We start from the raw sequence: 13867 nt of genomic DNA, 5'->3' as shown, positions 1-13867 counted from the left end.
GTGTGCCAGCAAACACTTCCCACAGCTGCACCCATGACGCCCGTGGGCTTGCCACCATTCGTCTGTGACTTTACTGAGTCCTCCCTGGAGTTGACGTTCCCCAGTCACCTTGCGCACATTCAGTCTTTAGAGCGCGGGAGTCTTGAGTAAAGCTTGTGTTTAATGTGGAGGCTGGTTATTCTCGACCTGATTACATGAGTCTGGGGAAGATCTTGACCGGGGCCAAGAGCCAACACATTTTCTTCCCTCCTCGCTGAGGGCTTTGACACATAGCCCAGCCAAAACGTGATCTTAAGAAAGGCCTGGAGTTTCTCTTGCTGACTCCAAGGACCAAAATAGGAAGGCGAGAAGGCAAGGGGTCTCCGGTGATTGGGTGGGGTAGGTGTCTCAGCTCTGGTCTCTCAGTTTGCTCAAGGGCGTTCATTGGCAGCCCCACACACTCCTCACTGCAGGCTGGCAGAGGGCTCCTCGGACAGTGTTGGCATCAGAGCCACAGCCCCGCATGCATCTGCTAACCATGGCGATAGGTGCAGGCACACTCTCCATGTCTGCTCTCTGCCACACACAGCTGTGTGAGTCTGAGCACACGAACTCTGCCCATTCAGTTTACTTGTCTGTTTCAAGCTAAGAGTGGTGTCCTAAGTGCCCCTTTTCACGTCTTTCAGCTCACAGCTCTGAGAGCGCCAGAGTGAGACCAGGCTGTCGCTGATGTAGAAATAGTGTGACCAAGAATCCCACCGGTGTTGGTCCTCCCCCTGCACTTGTACACACCCGGCTACACCCATCCTCCTCTCCCCCACCTGACTGCAGTCATTGCTGTAAATAGGCAATGAAATAGCCTCACATTGAACATGTCTGAGCAGGGCTTACCCTGTAGTATGATCATTATTCTACCCATTTTCTTCAGAGCAAGCAAGGCAAGTATTCCTAATACGCTCTCATCCCTTACTGGGCCTCCGAACGGGCTTCCTCGCTCAGATGATGTGTGTGCAGCTATGGTGTGTGTGGCTTTTTTTTTCTTTTTCTGATGAATCTTTTCATGGCTGGCAGATGACACTAAAGCCAACAGCTGCCTCTCTCCAGCAGTCCCAGAGGAGGCTGTTTGCTTCAGGGTGGGGGATGAAATAGAAACTGTTGGTTAAATTAGCACTATCAGTGTGTGTTTTATTCTTCTCCAGCTTTATTGAAATATAATTGACATAATATTGTATAAGTTTAAGGTATACAGTATAATGGGTTAATATGTATATATTGTGAAATGTTTACCATAATAAGGTTAGTTAACACATCTTTCACCTCACATAATTAACATTTTGTTGTCGTTTTGTCTCCGTGTGTTTCTTAAATAGCCTGGGACTGGGTTCCCTCCCCCTCTCTCCAAGTCGGGTACATTTACCAAGCAAAAAACACCCCCTACTCAGGAAGCCCTCTCCTGACCAGTATCCTACATTCTTAATTCACAAATGAGGCCAGAGATGAGAGACAACACTGGATTCAACTCACGGCAGCGGACCCTTCGGCCCTCACAGAGGGCTGTGCTGGCATTTGGGGAAATCGGGTGGCAGAGTGACGAGGAGATACTCACACACTCTTACGGCCTTGAGACCAACTGCAAAACATTGAAATGGTCATTGTATTCACTTCTTTCTCTCTTTGTTTCTTTGCAGGGAAGGAGACTGGTGGGAAGCCCGCTCCTTGACAACCGGAGAGACGGGTTACATTCCTAGCAATTACGTGGCTCCAGTTGACTCTATCCAGGCAGAAGAGTATGTTCTATTTTGTTGTTTTCCCTTAACCACCTTTTTAAAAAGTTGTTTCACACAGTAAAATTCCATTAACATCATGCAGGACGGGGAAGAAATTCACTGGAGGGATTAAGCATGGAGAAACTATGGTAATGCCATGTTTCCCAGGCCTATTCATTGTGTTTTGCCATATCTGTATCATACTGCTACTGTTGTTAACTATTTTTTAAGCCTGCTCACTTTTTAAAACATACTCATTTTGAAAGGAAACTTTGTATCAGCAACCTAAATGAAAACCCAATGTGCTTTGCCATAGATAGAAAGCAACCATAAAAATGTGATGAAATCCTAGCTAGAGAATGTATTATTGCCAACAGTGGACTATAGTAGTCCACTGAAAAAAAGAGAAAGAAAGGGAAATTCGGGAAAAAGAGTGGGAGGAGAGGAGAGAGGGAAGGGGAGGGGGAGGCATATAACTGTGAATGATCAAATTGAGATTTTCCTCCTCAGTCTAAGCAGAAGCACTGAAAAGGTACATCTTCTGTGCCTCAGGTAGAACTATCTCACGTAGGTTGTGCCCTACAGCTTGATAAGTCCTGTGGTGATGCATTTCAAATGGTCCTTCCCTTTGATTTGGGGTCTCTGTTGGTTTCTTTGATAGTAACTCGTGGCTAGCAGTTAACCTAAAGATTTCACTGCTAACAGGTTTGGAAGTGGCCCATAGGCTGGGAGCATTGTAGAAAGACCAACCATTGTTCTGTCTCCTGGCATGTGGGGGTTCATTGGCACTTGCAATGTGAAGGACTGCTGGTGGCTTGGGTGGTGACCCTAATTTCCAAACTGAGGGAAAGGGAGCTGAGCCTTGATCTCCCAAAGGCAGAGACCTGGCCTTCTCCCGGCCACCTTGGGGTCCTGCCTTGCCCGCTTAATGGAGGCCGCCCTGCCTTAGGAGAAAAGTCAGCCCAACCTTTGGCTCTGATATTTAATTTTGCCCTGGATTTGTTTAAGCTTCAGGGAGGATTAGATTGCACACCTCAGCCAAATCCCCAACTGGATCACCCTCTTGTCTTTAATTCCTTTGCATTTCCTCTGAGGAGACCTGTGTGGTTTCCCGCTCTCACGTCCTCAGCGGTTCCGAGCTCCTTTTCCTCCCGGGGAGTGTGTTTCATCAGCAGCAAATAAAGGAATTTGTACTGAATTTCTATTTTAGGGCAGATCGGCAGACATCTTTCTGTTCTTTCAGCATAAAAGGTACCACCAAAATGTAGCATTTTTTTAATTTAGCTGAGAACCTACCCACTATATATTTAAGTTGTATTTGTAGTGGTCAAGATTTTTAATATTATGTTTTCAAAGAATAAAATAGCATTTGAAAATAATGCCTGTGGTTTTACATATGCAATTAATTATCATTATTTTAAAATACTATTGTTTTCATGCAATCCATTGTTCTAACAGTTCTCTTCACCATGTTCGTGTTTGTGCTGCATTTTAATTGGTACAAACCCACAAAGTCATTTCTCACAAATAATTGGTATAATTCTCTTTACACCATCTTGTGCTGGGTTAGAATCGCTGCAGTCTGGTGCCTTTAAAAGTCGCTGCAGAGCTAACACGCAGCGTGTCTTTTCTTATCTTCAGTGAAGCTCTTTCATTCACAAAAGAATTTGACAGTGAACATATAATAGCTGTGTTCAAGTATAATGAATTGAAATTTCATTTTAGGAACTGGATCCTCTCACAGTTAAATATTCTAAAAATTGTTCCTTCACGCAGATTCCAATGGAATGCTTCCGAACTCTCCCGTGGGGTCTTAGAGCACCTGCTGCGTGTTCGGCACCTAGTGCTGAAGCGTGAACTAATTGCCGCACCGTGATCAGGGCTAGAGGGTGCAGGGGGGAGATGAAAGGCAAATGACAGAGGTTGTGAGGTGACTTGATGCAGTTCCTCCTAAAGTGGCACAGGAGTGTCGTCGCAGGAAGCATATGAGCACGTCCACGACACAGAGTTGTTTCCAAGGACGTGCTCACTGCCTGTGCACATCGCCTGGCCCTGCAGCTGTGCCAGGGCTCACACGCGGCGGGCCCGGGCCAGGCACCGGGCAGACGCCTTCTGCTCATCAGTGTCTTCACACTCACGTGCTGGACAGGAAGACAGTGCAGTCAACACCCAAGGCCAGCGCTTGTCACGAATTAGGGGTAGTCCTGACCATTTTCAGAGTTCCTATAGGCAGGAAATAACTGAAAATATTGTGTCTTTGTTCTTTGTCCATTCTGAGTTGGTTTTTTTTTTTTTTAAGTGCCCGATTAATGGCCTTCATCTACACTAAGACTGTGTTTTGTTATTTCCCTGGGATTCTAATTATGCTCAGAAACCCATGGTGTTGTAGATGTGTGTGGGAAGAGTTTCCTGTGGCTGCCATTTCAAACAAGGTCTTAGATTTCTCTTTTTGGGCAGGCAGGTGGCAGATTTAACACAAACCAGTTCTTGTCATCTCTGGAGGGAAGGAAAATAACCCACAATCCAAATCTGATTGTTTTTTAAAGAGTGAAAGAGATGGATTAGGAGCAGAATTAGGAATAGATTGAAGGGGAACTAGGTGAGGCTAGAGAAAAAGTATTCATAGATAGGGAAAGGCTAAGGATGAAATCGGAGATTAGGACTCATGGGCAAAAGAGCTTGCATGATTCCATTTTTGTAAGTGATTCTTATAAAATGTTTCCTTTTCTTGATCTGATTTACAGGTGGTACTTTGGAAAACTTGGCCGAAAAGATGCTGAGCGACAGCTTTTGTCCTTTGGAAACCCAAGAGGTACCTTTCTTATCCGTGAGAGTGAAACCACCAAAGGTAAGATAACAAGCTAAAGAATTCGCTTGTCATTCGAAATCTGTGAATTACCCAGAAGAGATGAAAGGCTTATCTCTAATGAACAGAATTTTTAAATGGCACACGTCCTCCCCATCTTGTGAGGGAGTCCTATTCTCAGCTCTTCCTCCAGGCACAGGGGCCTCCCACCTGCAGCCTGCGGGCCGCACGCGGCCCAGGATGTCTGTGAATGCAGCCCAACATAAAGTCGTAAATTTACTTACAACATCACAAGAATTTTTTGTGATTGCGTGTCACAGTGTATTTACTGTGTGGCCCAAGACAACTCTTCGTCTTCTAGTGTAGCCCAGACACACTGAAAGGTGGGGCACCCCTGCTACAGACAGCCCCAAAAAGACTGCAGCAGCCCCAGATCAAGACCTTCCTCTTGTAGCAGGGTCTGGGGCAGCAACACTCCTTCCAACGCGCAAAGACACCATGCGTTCAGAATTAGGGATTTCTGTGTGTTCCCAAGTAGTTCAGAATTAGGGATTTCTGAAACTCTTAGCTCCTCAAGTACCAGACATACAGGTTGTTTTTGCATTTCTTTTGGTGGTTGTTTTTTTTTTTCATTCCTGAGGACTGCTCTTCCTCCACCTATTGGCCTTTTTGTGATTTAACATCTCATTAGAGCCCACAGGAGGAGCTGGGCCAAGGAGAGGAGCAGTGGCCTTCTGGCTTGACCTGGCAGACACTGGTTATCTGCTCCTGGGGACAGTGTTGCGAGGCAGAAAGTGGAAGCTCACTTCTAAAGAAACAGCCCCCATGTGTCCCTGGCCCAGGCTCTCCCTGCCTCCATAATGCTCCGTGGGTAATGGAGACTGGGGGAGCAGTCGCAGTCCAGACTGTCTGTGCCTCTTCGTCTTACCGGAGAAGCAGGGCAAGTGGGGAGAGGGAGGATTACAGGGAAAAATTCGAGAAGCCTTTATTCTCAAGGGCACAGACATTTTATTGCTAATATATTCTGACATTTTCAGGAAAGAGGTGTTTTCTTCCTGTGTTACTGAGTGGAAATGTGTGCATGCATGCGTGTGAGTATATGTGTGTGTCTCCTCTTGGTAATTATTAATCAGAAAAGTCAAGTAAATGAGACCTAAATAACAAACGAGTACTCAAAATGATTGGAGCTGCTAATACTTTGCATGTTTACCAGGTGCCTATTCACTTTCTATACGTGATTGGGATGATATGAAAGGAGACCATGTCAAACATTATAAAATTCGCAAACTTGACAATGGTGGATATTATATCACCACCCGGGCCCAGTTTGAAACACTTCAGCAGCTTGTACAACATTACTCAGGTAACCTTAATTCTAACTAGTGACTAACCATTTGGACACTGGCGGGACGGGGTGGGCACAGAGCAGGAAAGGGGAAAGGCAGAGAGAAGGGAGGTACAACATACACATACAAAGTCACCAGTAAAACACAGCTGACCCCTGCGCATTGTGGTTCGGACTGCCCAGGTCCACGTCTTTGCAGCTTTTTCTCATTAAATACATACTGTGCTATAAATGTATTTTCTCTTCCTTAAGATTTCCTTAGCGTTTCTTTTCTCTAGCTTACTTTATTAAGGTTACAGTATATCATACATTTAACACAAAATATGCATCAGTTAACTATTTATATGTGTTCAGTAAGGATTCTAATCAACAGTAGACTTTTAGTAGTTCATTAAGCCTTTGGGGCGTCCAAAGTCAAACATGGATCTCCAATGGCTTGGTGGCCGGGTCCCCTAGCCCCCACGTGGTTCAAGGGTCAACTACAGTGTTCTTTGCTAGCCCCTCAAGGTAGGCAAATAGGTTCTATTGATGGTTTTCTACCATAATTATAAGTTCCATTAAAAGATTCTGTAACATTCTAGTTTCCCAAGTGGAAAGCAATAGGTTAAACTCTAAAAGGTATCTTGCCTCTTCCTCTGCAGAATGTAATTGAGAAACTGTGAGAGGGAACGGGGACAGTCCCTGGGAAGGAACTCACACAGGGCCCCCCAGGGTGTTGTGTTTCGGCTGTCACCTCACACGCAGCTCTGTCTCAGGAACGGCTGCGCGTGCGCGTCGTTCTCGTGACTAGAGGAATTTCTCGGTCCATTTACCACGTTCCCCTCTCCACTGATACTTCTCTCTCCTAGCTAGACCTAGACCTGCATGGCTCACAGCTCAGTTACAGCTACTGCGTTAAACCTTTTCAGACAGTAGATTGGTCTCCTTCCTAACACCCAGATGTCACCATTAGTCTGTTCTCCCTAGAAATGTATACTAAGATGTTTAGATGCTTGGATGTGCGATTTGTACACTTTATTAAACAATATGTTCTCATGTGCAAGTGTTAAAATGATTGCTTTCTTTCGTAGATTAGCACTCTATAATACACACAGGTGGATATGGATATACATGTGCAGATACAGATCTATATCCCATGAAATCCAGGAGTTTTTGTATAATTTTGTATGACTCTTCAGGACAAAGGCAGTACCTCAAAATAGAACATGTCCTGGCCTCAACTCTTGCTGTATACACATGCATTAAAAAATATGAGTATGTGTGTATAACTTTTTAGCAACCAATAAAAGCAGTCTTTTGAAAATGGCAATAAGAAATACCTATCTGTTGATCCTTGGTACTAATGAACAAGTGAAAAAATTAGCAACACTTAGAGTATTTATTGATTAGGGCAGTGGGGACTTTAGTTTATGTGGATTCTGATGAAATACTTAACAGAAATGGAACAGAATATGTCCCTGAGCTTAAATGACATACTCAAAATGCCTGCATGTTGTAAGGGTTTTTCAAATGCCAAAATATATCGCATCACAGCCAAACATCAGCAGGATGCCCAGGGTTTGGATCATTTGAAAATATTGTGTTGGAAAGGGCACCTTAATAGCATCATGAAGCTGGAAGGAGAGAAAGGATATGAAGAGTAACAAACATATTTTTAATCTCAAAAAAAAATCAATCTCAAGTTAGATTTGTTTTTATATTGGCTTTTCCTCTTCCCTCCTTCTTTCTCTCACACAACAAAATGCCTTTGAAATATCGGCTCATAAATAATTTCCTGTCTAAACATCTCAGAACCTAATTCTATCAAAAATAAAGGAATAAAAAAGTAACTTACAACTGGTTCTTAGAGAAAAGGCAGCAATACCACATTTGATTTCCCAGCTCTGAGGGACCTCCAGTGGGGCGGGGCGGGGCCTGTCCACCTCACAGCCTGGCCTTCTGCAGCTTTTGTCTCTGCCTGGATCCCTTGTCCTTCGTCACCTTTTCCCAGCTGACAGGTGTTTAACTCAGCATTTAGGCAGTTTCCCCTCACCGTAGCCACCGCTAGATTCTAGAAGGCATATTCTTTAAAGGAAGAGAGAGAGAACCTTCCAAATCACCCCACAGTGATAACTGCTTCTTTCCTTTCTTTTGGGAAATCAACTTCTTTTACATCCTTGAGTTTCTACAGATTTTAGTTTTCATTCTTTCTGCCTACACACCAGACTCCTAAATTATACACTGTTATAAACATTGTTTAAAAATGTTTAAAAAGTTGTTATGAACATTTTTAATGGGAAATATGAAAGAAGCAAGAGTACCTGGCTAGTAAAATAGAGTCAGTTAAAATGCCAGAGAAATCACTAGAGAAATGTGGCCTCATTTTTCCCCTGCCAGGTGTGATCTTCATCCTAAGTTTGTAACAACCTAATGTTCTGTAGAAGGATTCTATACCGAAGTTACAATTTTAGATATACTCCCCAAACCCTTGATTTTGGAGGTGGGGGGGATAATCGTACTAACATTCTGCGTTCCAAAGGTACCTTTGGAAATTAGTGGAGGTATTTTCAGAGAACATATTATTAGCATATTGGGCTGAATTTTTTTTTTACCTAGTGAGTATAGAAACTAAAACAGTCTATATCTGTTTATATGAATAGATTATAGTATACCTGGGGGTGTGGAAGAGTTCAGATTTCAAATATCCTCTATCCTGCCTTTGATAAACATGTTTCAGTGTGTGGCGTCTGATCCCCCAGTGTGTGTAGTTCTCTGTGCTGCAGTCCTGTGGGAGCAATGCCACGTGCCGGCTGGGTTTGTGTGCCTGTTGGTGCTATTGTTTCACGTGTTCTGCTTTTCTCTCCCTCTCTTGCCGCCGTCCCCCGCTCCGTCAGAGAGAGCTGCAGGTCTGTGCTGCCGCCTAGTAGTTCCCTGTCACAAAGGGATGCCAAGGCTTACCGATCTGTCTGTCAAAACCAAAGATGTCTGGGAAATCCCTCGAGAATCCCTGCAGTTGATCAAGAGACTGGGAAATGGGCAGTTTGGGGAAGTATGGATGGGTATGCTAAGACTCAATTATTCTATCACTAGCTTCCTCATTTGGGAAGTCCCGAACGTCAAAGATGGAAGGTGAAAATAAAGACTGTGTGACCCAGAAGGAAAGTTTGGATTACTGATAGCAGGGAATAATGGTTCTGATTTTGGAATTCTAGGAATTCTAGGAAAAAAGATATAAGTGGTCAAGATATAATTGGCAACTGGCTCAAATTATACTATTATATGTGTCTCAATTCATAAACCAGCAAATGGTACAAGGAATGTTCCAGCTGGAACCAAATGCATTGCTCTTCATTTCCAACTGCAAATGCTTGTCCAATGAACTCAGTAAGTTCAGTCCAATGACTCACCTAAAGGGCAAGTCACCTTCCATCTTCCCTAGTGCATGCATAATTATGGATTATAAGGACTGTGTTTTCTTTATTAATCCTCTTTCCTATAGAGAAAGCTGATGGTTTGTGTTTTAACTTAACTGTGATTGCATCGAGTTATACCCCACAAACTTCTGGATTGTCTAAAGATGCTTGGGAAGTTGCACGTGATTCGTTGTTTCTGGAGAAGAAGCTGGGTCAGGGGTGTTTCGCTGAAGTTTGGCTTGGTAAGGCAGAGGGTACATTTTGTTATGGCTGCATCTCAAAGCCAATTAAAAGGATGGTTTTGAACAAAGGACATTTAACAGCCGTTGGGACCAAGACACTTAACCTGAATAGCTGATACAGGCCATCCAGATTTTCAGAATATGGCAGTGCCTTCCTGTACTCTTCTGTCCTACCTTATGTGGTAATTAAGGCACAAAACAGGAAACCAGTACAATAGGACCCTGGTGTTTCTTCCTAAGATCTGGGAAGGTAAGATGCTATAGATGGGCTACTGTAGGAGGAAACCATGAGCTTTTTTGTTTAATGGGCCTGGATTTTTTGCTCAGTCTTTACTAGATGATTAACCATGGGCAAAGGTTCTATTCAACCTCTTTGAGCCTCAGTTTCCTCATCTGTAAAACTGGAATGATACATACTTCATAGGACTGTTTTGAGGACCACAATGGACATGTTTAGAGTCCCTCACCCATAGTAGGTGCTCAGTAGACACACGTAGTTCTCTTGATTTGGTTGCCATGCCATTGATAAGGCCATCTGCACTAGGCCCTTCCCACTGTTGTTATAACTCCCTTTCTGGCAGTTGAAGCTTTGCTTAAAGACAATCCACAGACTTGGGTCTCACCCAAAAACACCTGTCAGGAAGACAATGTTAGTGCTTATGGAATCCTCCTTCTGCCTTTCTTAGACTCAATTAAAATAATATAGAGAAGTGCCTGTTGTTATGTGTCACTGTAGGTGTTTAAGTGTGGTCTGCACTAAAAGATTTAACACAGAGCACTCGGAACAACTCTGGCATTGAGTAAGTACTACAGATATACAAAGTTACAGATAGAGACAGAGATAGAGAGATATAAAAGTAGATAGAAGATAGATAGATAGACGATAGATAGATTCTCAGTCTTGTGTGTACTTGTATAAGCTATTTTAATAAGTATCATTATTATTGTCTTTCAGAGTCTACATTGTTGTTCCATCTCCTCTGGACTTTAACTCAAATATTGTCAAATGTGTTTATATGACCTTCTTTTCCTCCTTCTGCCCAATTTATAATTAATATTCTGGGTGCTAAGAATTTGAACCCAATCACTAATACAATCAGGAGTGATTGGACACTGTATAAAACATTATCTGCAAACTTTTAAATTATCAACTTTAAATCATTACACATATTATTAAGATTTTGTTTCCCACTGAACATAAAACCTCATTTTGTGGTAGCTAGGGTCAGGATGGAATGCCAGTGTAGTAACTGGGTTGTTATTAGAGAAGAAGATCTCTATTGAAAATTCTAATTTCTCTATTAAAATTATTAATGTTATTTTGCTAATATTCAAAGAGCAAAGACCACTTACAAGTTGTCAAATTTTTTTTAAGTTTAGTAGTCAGGTATTTTATAAGATTTGATGAATTCTTCTTTAAGCTACTTGTTCTTTCATGATTCATATTTTTACAGGTTACATGCTGTAATGATATGAACCACAGTTTATTTTTAACAGGGTACCAAAGCTTTCTTCAGTTTACAGAATTTTTAAATTATAAAATCAGTCATATTAAATATGAAAATTAATCTTTTTTTAAAGATTTTATTTATTTATTTTTAGAGAAGGAAGGGAGGGAGAAAGAGAGAGAGAGAGAGAGAGAAACATCAATGTGTGGTTGCTGGGGGCCATGGCCTGCAACCCAGGTATGTGGCCTGACTGGGAATCGAACCTGCGACACTTTGGTTCGCAGCCCGCGCTCAATCCACTGAGCTATGCCAGCCAGGGCTTGAAAATTAATCTCAATCTAGCCTTTTCCAAGTAGAAAATAACAATCTAATTTAGCATATTTTTTGTTTTCCTTATAAATAGTTTTAATTCAAGGTCATACGACTGATAACAGAAACACATACAAACCACGTTTTGATTTTTTTTAATTTGGGAGCTGAAAGAGTCTCAAAAGATAATCCAGTTTCATTTCAGTATTTTACAGATGAGGTAACTGACGATCATAAATTAGGCCTACCTCTGGACCTACTGGATTATTTTAACATGTTAAGTTTAAGTATTTCTGTTCCCTCTTAGCTGGTATCTGACTTCTGCAGTCTAGCTGACAGAAGTCCTCGCTCCCGTTGTGGCTCACCATCAGTGAACCCGAGGGGCTTTTCTCACCTGGTTGAAGTGTGGGCAAGTAGACTGTGAGCTTCTTGCTAGTGCTTACCACTAATTCCAATTTTATTTGTAGACCAACTCTTCAAGGACTCAGTCAAGTATTGAGATAGCTTATCCACTGCAGAAAATGGGAATTCTAGAGATATAATTTTCAGACATCCTCAGCCTGTTGCCGTATTTTCTAAATGGCATACCCCATAAAGTGGAACTTAGTCTCAGTTCTTCCATGCTCACTCTGCTGCCGAATGGGTAGATATTGGATGGCCAGGCTCATCCTAACCCCTGAAGTTTCATTTTTGTGAAGAAATGTCCAGAGGTTTTGATACAGATTTGTAACCACATAGCTGAACCAGACAAGGAAAGTAGTATATATCAAAGTGAGAAAAAAGCTAAATTATAAACCATATCATAGCCATATGTAATGTAAACATATTTTTCCTGTTGAAATACTTGATAGAGTCCTTGCATTTGATTGTCTTTGATCAACAAAAACTATATTAAGTGTTTAACTTACAGTCTAACTTTATGCTAGTAGCTGTTGATTAAAAAACTTCTTTTCACCAAAGGAGGACCTTTGGTCTGACTTACCGTTGTGGATGTCCACAGGCACCTGGAACGGAAACACAAAAGTAGCCATAAAGACTCTTAAACCGGGCACAATGTCCCCCGAGTCGTTCCTCGAAGAGGCACAGATCATGAAGAAGCTGAAGCATGACAAGCTGGTCCAGCTGTACGCGGTGGTGTCCGAGGAGCCCATCTACATTGTCACCGAGTACATGAACAAAGGTGGGCACGGCCTCCCGGGCTTCACCTCCCGGTGACCTGCAGGGGTGGTTTCAGGGAGAGGAACGGAGTGGCCTGCTAGCTTTTTTCCTGGTTTCTGCATGAGTCAGGTATTCCCGTCAGGAAGCGCAGATGGTGCGCTCATGAATGGAAACATTTTAAAACAAACTACGACCTCGAGTTTGCCCCCAAGTACTTGTGATACCACTGCCATGCGCATGGCGCACATGAAGAGTTCCATCTCCTCTCGGTTATGAAAACATTCATTTTTATTATCAGTGATACAGAAAGCTGTGTGTTTGCTGTTGTTTTGAATGCCATAGCGTGTGTTGAATTTCCTTTTTGCAGGGCTGAACAATTAATATCAGACACTGGTCTCTGGGCTAAGTTTAGGCTCCATCTTTTAATGTCTTATTTTTTGTCAGCTCTCTTTTTAGACATCAAATGAAGAAAGACATGCTTTTAAAGAGCACATTTTATTCTCATTCTCTGTGTGTGTGGCTGTCTGTCTTCTAATCAAAGCAATATTGTTGGGGATAAGGCCAAAGATCACTTTGTTTCAGAAAAATAGATGAACCAAACAAGAAATGCCCTTAAAAGGCAACACACTGTACAGCAGAGGATTACAGTGTAATTTTTCCTTTCTGTGTACTTTTAAAATATATTTGGAATTTTCTTCCTGGCAGATTGTTTGTCCTTTGTATCCAGGGCTATTTGGTAAATAACTTTGTGATTAAAGCACAAAAAAATCAATTTGACCATCATGCGCCTCCAGCCTCTGCACGTGACTGTTTGCACCCTGGTGTCAGTTCTGAGCTCCTCAGGCGTGTTATCCAGGTGGCACTGAAGCTCCAGCTGTGTTGATGCAGGGGCCGTTAAGGCCTGGCTGCCATGAGCTACTGCCCCACCCTGTATTTCCCAGATTTTCTTTCCTTTTCTTTTTTTTCCTTTTCTTTCCTTTTCTTTTCTTTTCTTTTCATTTTTTCTCTTCCCTTCCCTTCCCTTCCAGACCTCTTCTCGATTTAAAATCCGTAAATAAGCTAGGCCAGTGATTCCCAATCTTTACGATGTGTCAGAGTCACCTAGGCTTCTTAAAATACAGGTTTCTGGGCCTAACCTCCAGAGTTTCTGATTCAGCAGATCTGGGATAGGACCTGAGAGTCTGCATTTCTACCAAGTTCCCTGAGGGCTGCTGTCCCTGCTGGTCCCAGGACCGCATTATCAGGAGGCACTGGGCTGGGAGGCGTCTCCCCACCTCACCGCTTTGGGCAGGGCCGACCAGGGAGTGAGACAAGTGGTGCAGCTCTTCACAAGTTCTTTGTGATGAAAAGGGAATTGAGTCCCATTTCTTTAGTTTAATCAAATTTTTGTTGTCCTTGGAAATGATATCACCATTGTTCATT

The 13867-nt window shown here is 42.6% G+C and overlaps 1 protein-coding gene across 7 annotated transcripts in view; it reads left to right on the top strand.

The window, feature by feature from the left end:
- Nucleotides 1-13867, top strand: part of FYN (FYN proto-oncogene, Src family tyrosine kinase) — a 201851-nt gene that overhangs the window by 149365 nt on the left and 38619 nt on the right. For 5 of the 7 annotated variants that reach the window (XM_036024581.1, XM_036024579.1, XM_036024580.1 and 2 more), the window contains 5 exons: nucleotides 1668-1766; nucleotides 4490-4593; nucleotides 5765-5914; nucleotides 9375-9542; nucleotides 12288-12467. In XM_036024581.1, coding sequence (XP_035880474.1) covers nucleotides 1668-1766; nucleotides 4490-4593; nucleotides 5765-5914; nucleotides 9375-9542; nucleotides 12288-12467 — 701 coding nt within the window. Of the gene's footprint in view, nucleotides 1-1667; nucleotides 1767-4489; nucleotides 4594-5764; nucleotides 5915-8769; nucleotides 8935-9374; nucleotides 9543-12287; nucleotides 12468-13867 lie in introns of all 7 variants that reach the window. The other 2 variants (XM_036024584.1, XM_036024583.1) reach the window with 2 other exon arrangements.

Source organism: Phyllostomus discolor, chromosome 4 (genome assembly GCF_004126475.2).
Source record: "Phyllostomus discolor isolate MPI-MPIP mPhyDis1 chromosome 4, mPhyDis1.pri.v3, whole genome shotgun sequence".
NCBI classification, from domain to species: Eukaryota; Metazoa; Chordata; class Mammalia; order Chiroptera; family Phyllostomidae; genus Phyllostomus; species Phyllostomus discolor.
The sequence above is the reverse complement of the archived record's forward strand: the minus strand, read 5'-3'. Positions and strand labels throughout refer to the sequence as shown.